Raw genomic sequence first — 6,000 nt, 5'->3', positions numbered from 1 at the left:
ACGGCCGACTTCCTTCCCCGTCCTTCCCTAATCCGATGAGACCGATGACCTCGCTGTCTGGTCTCCTTCCCCGAAAACAACCAACCAACCCTCACTCTCCCTCTTTTTCAACTTGCTTAGCTGCCACAAGAATTCTATGCTACAGGCCTGTGACACTTTGTTGAGCGATGGGATCAGTAGTGAAGTTCAATGGGTCTTCAAAGTCCATGGCTGCCTCTGATAGAATGACAGTGTCATCAACAAATCTTATTATTTTTATTTCTGCACTTTACCTTACAAGAGGAAAATAAAACAGCTTTATGCCATAGGTGGAAAATAAAACAGCAATTACAGGAAAGCACACAGAATCAAATTTACAAACTTTAAAATTGGGAACACAGTAATGAATGAAATAAAATTTGGGCTCAGAACAGTTTTCTAAAGTTGATCTCTGAAGCAATGATAAGTTAAGCGATTGGTAACCAGCCCGCAAATTTATCAGGCTGCGAAAGCACCGGCTGGCTAGGGGAGGCTTCGCGCTTCGCCAGCACGCAGAGCTTAGTCTTGCCGCGGACAGAGTAGACGAACTGAGCGCCGTCGGAAAGAGAAGAACCAGAGTAGCCAGGGGAGTCCACGCAGGATGCGGGAGGCGTTTCCAGCACGAGAACGCTTCCCTCAGGCCGCAGAGTTGCTCCCATCTCTCTGGAGGACTTCTCCAGCATCTCGTGTAGCCTAGCCTCCGCATCTGCTGGAAAGTAGGTGTCATTAGTCCGACGCGAGCAACAACTGTGTCATTGCTGAAATGTAAGCAAAATTCACAAGATGCATCTTCATCAAAAGCTGCGAGCGTCTTTCTAAAAGGTACAGAACGTCCTGCTCTGGCGAGCGCTGCACCTCCGACCGTGTGTCGTACAGCTCCCTAATCACAGCCGCGTGGTCTTGGGCGCCTTGTCACGGTTCGCTCGGCTCCCCTCCATCGGAGGTTCGAGTCCTCCCTCGGGAATGTGTGTGTGTGTGTTGTCCTTAGCGTAAGTTAATGTTAGATTAAGTAGTGTGTAAGCTTAGGGGCCGATGACCTTAGCAGTTTGGTCCCATAGGAACTTACCACCACCTAATCATTGGCGCCTGTATGACGTGGGCCCCTAAAACAATCTATTACCGTGTCATAGAACTTTGTCAGATAACTCTTATAAAGAAGGTTTTATTGAACTTTTGGCGGTGTAGTGCGGTACTTTTATCATATCTTTTATAAAAATTAGAACGCTATACTAGCTTTTATATAAGGTTGTAAAGGTCTTTGACAGTGTTATACGTGTCTAACATCACTGTTAATCTGTGTGAATCCATGTGTCACAAAATTAACGATACTGTCAAGTATAAAGTTCGTATTGTAATACGATTTCCTAATAAAAATAAACAAACAAATAAAAATTCAAATAACGCCCTATCGAAATTCACAGACAGATAATCGAAGCATATGAAAATGTGATGAATGAAGCTTCAGTATGAAAATGGTTCATCATCTTTAATGGCGAACGTACGAATATTCGCGATGAAGAATGATATGGCTGACTTTCAACGGTATATCACAAAGGATTTGGTTCGGTAATTTATGTGGGATGTTATAATAAGAAACGGCCAATTTGTGTGCTTGAGGGGTGAGCCAAATCAACCTGGGTAACGTTATCTCAAGAAGATTGAATACGATAGATTCTGAAGCCAAATTTATCGTTTTACATACCAAAAGTAAGAGCAAGGCAAATCTACTCACTATTTTCGTTATGCAAATCTTCAGTGAACACTATTTTCTCGTGAAACTGATTGAAGGAATGAAAGGGTTATCTATTGCTTAGCCGGCCGGAGTGGCCGAGCGGTTCTAGGCGCTACAGTCTGGAACCGTGCGACCGCTGCGGTCGCAGGTTCGAATCCTGCCTCGGGCATGGATGTGTGTGATGTCCTTAGGTTAGTTAGGTTTAAGTAGTTCTAAGTTCTATGGGAGTGATGACCTCAGAAGTTAAGTCGCCATTGGAATTTTCTGATGCTTCATAGGTACTTTCGAATACAAAAATTATATTATCAACGTACCGAGCATTGAAGCTAATGCTACTTTTTAGCTCAGAATTACTCTTGAAGAAATCTTCTTCAAATGGTTGAAATGGCTCTGAGCACTATGGGACTTAACATCTGAGGTCATCAGTCACCTAAAACTTAGAACAACTTAAACCTAACTAACCTAAGGATACCACACACATCCATACCCGAGGCAGGATTCGAATCTGTGACCGTAGTAGTCGCGCGGTGCCGGACTGAAGCCCCTAGAACCGCTCGGCCACCACGGCCGGCTAGAAATCTTCTTCGTGGGAATTTATGAACATGTCAGCTAAAATTCCGGCTAGGGGCCTACCCTTGTCCAAGCCAAAAAGGCTGCACATATAATTTATTGTTAAACTTAAAGTAATTGTGTTTAAGACATTGGTATTTTTCGTCCTAATACACATCATGACTCGGTTAATCCGTTATCCCCGAAGAATTACTGGGTAGAGAGAAATTTGGTTATAAACTGTTACCAGTAATAATGGCTACGAACCGTCATTAGCAGACCGGATATTGAACAATAAAACCGCTAAAAAATGTTCCACTCTATGAGATTATAAACTGGTAAGGAAGGTAAAGAAGGAGTAAATTTTTTTCCCATATAGTTCCCAGGAAACATTTTTAATAAGGTAAACTGCCGACTTACTAAGAAATATAGCTGTAAAGTTTCGTTTTCTAATAACAACAGTGTTGGAAAAGGTGTAAGTCAGGCCACAAAGCGTAACGACGAACCATTTTCTCACTCTGGCATCTATACATTGAAGTGATAAAAGTCATGGGTTAGCGATATGCACGTATACAGATGGCGATAGTATTAAGTACGTAAGGTATAAAACGGCAGAACATTGGCGGAGCTATCAATGGTACTCAGGTGATACATGTGAAAAAGTTTCCGACATGATTATGGTCTCACGGCGGGAAACAGACTTTGAACACGGAATACTAGTTGGAGCTAGACTCATGGGACACTCCATTTTGGAAATCGATAGAGAATTCAATATTCTCAGATCCACGTTGTCAAGCGTGTGCCAAGATCACCAAATTTCGGCCATTATCTCTTACCGCGGACAACGCAGTGCCCGACGGTCATCACTTAACAATCTAGAGCAGAGGCGTTTGTGTAGAGTTGACAGTGCTAACAGACGGGCAACACTGAGTGAAATAATCGCAGAAATCATTGAGAGACGTACGACGGCGATATCCGTTAGGACAGCGGGGCGAAATTTGGTGTAAATGGGTTATGGCAGCAGACGACGGACACGAGTGCCTTTGCTAACAGCACTCATTGTCTGCAGCGACTTTCTTGGGATCGTGGTATTATTGGTTGGATCTTAGACGACTGGAAGACCGTAGCCTGGGCAGATAAGTCCCGATTTCAGCTGGTAAGAGCTGATGGTAGGGTATGAGTATGGCATAGACCCTATGGATCCATGGACCCAACAAGCCACTGTGCAAGCTGATGGTGGATCTATAATGCCTTGGGCTGTGTTTACACGGAATGGATTGGGCCCTCTGGTTCAATTGAACCGATCATTAACTGGAAATGGTTATGTTCGGCTACCTGGAGACCATTTGCATCCTTTCATGGACTTCATGCTCCCAAATAACGATGCAATCTTATATGAATGACAACGCGCCATGTCATTTGGCCACAACTGTTCTCAATTAGTTTGAAGAACGTTCTGGAAAATTCGAGAGAATGGTCTAGCCATCCAGATCGCCCGACATGAATCGCATCGAACATTTATGAGATGTAATCGGGAGGTCAGTTCGTGCACAAATCCTGCACCAGCAACAGTTCCGCAATTTTGGACCTCTATAGAGGCAGCATAGTTAAGTATTTCTGCAGGGGACTTCCATCGAGTATGAAACTTCCTGGTAGATTAAAACTGTGTGCCCGACCGAGACTCGAACTCGGGACCTTTGCCTTTCGCGGGCAAGTGCTCTACCAACTGAGCTACCGAAGCACGACTCACGCCCGGTACTCACAGCTTTACTTCTACCAGTACTCGTCTCCTACCTTCCAAACTTTACAGAAGCTCTCCTGCGAACCTTGCAGAACTAGCACTCCTGAAAGAAAGGATATTGCGGAGACATGGCTTAGCGACAGCCTGGGGGATGTTTCCAGAATGAGATTTTCACTCTGCAGCGGAGTGTGCGCTGATATGAAACTTCCTGGCAGATTAAAACTGTGTGCCCGACCGAGACTCGAACTCGGGACCTTTGCCTTTCGCGGGCAAGTGCTCTACCAACTGAGCTACCGAAGCACGACGCACGCCCGGTACTCACAGCTTTACTTCTACCAGTACCTCGTCTCCTACCTTCCAAACTTTACACAAGCTCTCCTGCAGAGTGAAAATCTCATTCTGGAAACATCCCCCAGGCTGTGGCTAAGCCATGTCTCCGCAATATCCTTTCTTTCAGGAGTGCTAGTTCTGCAAGGTTCGCAGGAGAGCTTGTGTAAAGTTTGGAAGGTAGGAGACGAGGTACTGGTAGAAGTAAAGCTGTGAGTACCGGGCGTGAGTCGTGCTTCGGTAGCTCAGTTGGTAGAGCACTTGCCCGCGAAAGGCAAAGGTCCCGAGTTCGAGTCTCGGTCGGGCACACAGTTTTAATCTGCCAGGAAGTTTCATATCAGCGCACACTCCGCTGCAGAGTGAAAATCTCATTCTGGTTCCATCGAGTAGTTGAGTCCATGCCATGTCGAGTTGCTGCACTGGAAAAAAGAGATCCCACACGATATTAGGAGATATCCCATGACTTATCAGCATAGTGTAAAATAAGGTATAATGATTGTCTCTGTTTCTGTATAGAACAGACAGGAAGAGCAGTCAGAGGTAGATTCAAAGAACATTTATTGGGTAAAGCACGTGGTAACGTTCGTGGCTCTACTTATGCCATCTCACACAATGTGCACACTCCCCTACTAAATTGGAAAACGCGGTTGTTGTGCATAGGAAAGAGAATTATGTTAGATTGCATTTGCTGGAGGAATATCAAATATTTAGGCATAAACCCAGTTATAGATTCTTTATTATAAACGATCAATTACAGCTTAAAGAAGGAAACATTTTCGATAGATTTCGGCCTGTTTGTAAATTGACATAGCAGCTACATCGGGTGTTCCTCACAGTTTCGACATGTTATTTTTCAATACGCACTGTGTCGTTATATTACTTTAATGTGTGTCGTAGTTTTGTTCACCATTTGCATAAATTTAAATGATTTCATAATTTATTTTTTTAAATTTTTGTTATGTTAGTGATTCTGTAATGTTACTTAATGTAGTTTTATTAACATGACAGGTGTCCTTTGTGGCAGACCCGCTTCTTATGTGAGCTCCAGCTGTTGTAAGTTTCCTGTTGGCTTGTCACTTCTGCCCCGTTAGTTGTCTGTTTGTCTGTATGATCCACGTCTACCTTAGGTTTTATAAGGGGAGTTCAAAAAGAAACGAGCCGGAGGCATAATTACAGAACCCAGTACCTGTATCTTATAAGTACTGACTCTGGCTGTTGAGACACTTGTCACACTGTGACACAAGGCGGTGAATGGCTGTCTCATAAAATTTCTGGGGCTGCGATGTTAGCCAGTTCCGCAAGTACAGCTGGACGTCGTCGTACGTGGTGAAACGTTTGCTCTTCGCAGTCTTTTTAAGGGGACCAAAAACGACGTAATCACAGGGAGAGAGAGAGGTCCGGACTGTAAGGAGGGTGGCCGAGAGCCTCCCATTTGAATTTCTGCAGGAGTGCCTCGACTGTGTTGGCCGTACTGGCCGTATGAGGCATTGCATTGTCGTGGCTCAGAATGCCCCCACGGATGAGACTGCCTGTTCGTTTTGATTTGATCGCTTGGCGAAGGGTGGTCAAGGTTTGCGAGTAACGTTGGGCATTCACTGTTGCCCTGTGCTGCAGGAAGTGAATCAGAAGGGGG

The 6,000-nt window shown here is 44.6% G+C and overlaps 1 protein-coding gene across 3 annotated transcripts in view; it reads right to left on the bottom strand.

Annotated features, from left to right (window-relative positions):
- Positions 1–269: 269 nt before the first annotated feature.
- LOC124545294 overlaps positions 270–6,000 on the bottom strand; it is a 51,849-nt gene continuing 46,118 nt past the window's right edge. For 2 of the 3 annotated variants that reach the window (XM_047124188.1, XM_047124187.1), the window contains exon 6: positions 270–727. In XM_047124188.1, coding sequence (XP_046980144.1) covers positions 447–727 — 281 coding nt within the window. In that variant the 3' untranslated portion in view covers positions 270–446. The remainder of the gene's footprint in view (positions 728–6,000) is intronic. The other variant, XM_047124190.1, reaches the window with a different exon arrangement.

Source organism: Schistocerca americana, chromosome 8 (genome assembly GCF_021461395.2).
Source record: "Schistocerca americana isolate TAMUIC-IGC-003095 chromosome 8, iqSchAmer2.1, whole genome shotgun sequence".
Lineage (NCBI taxonomy): Eukaryota > Metazoa > Arthropoda > Insecta > Orthoptera > Acrididae > Schistocerca > Schistocerca americana.
This window is presented reverse-complemented; position numbering and strand designations above follow the sequence as displayed.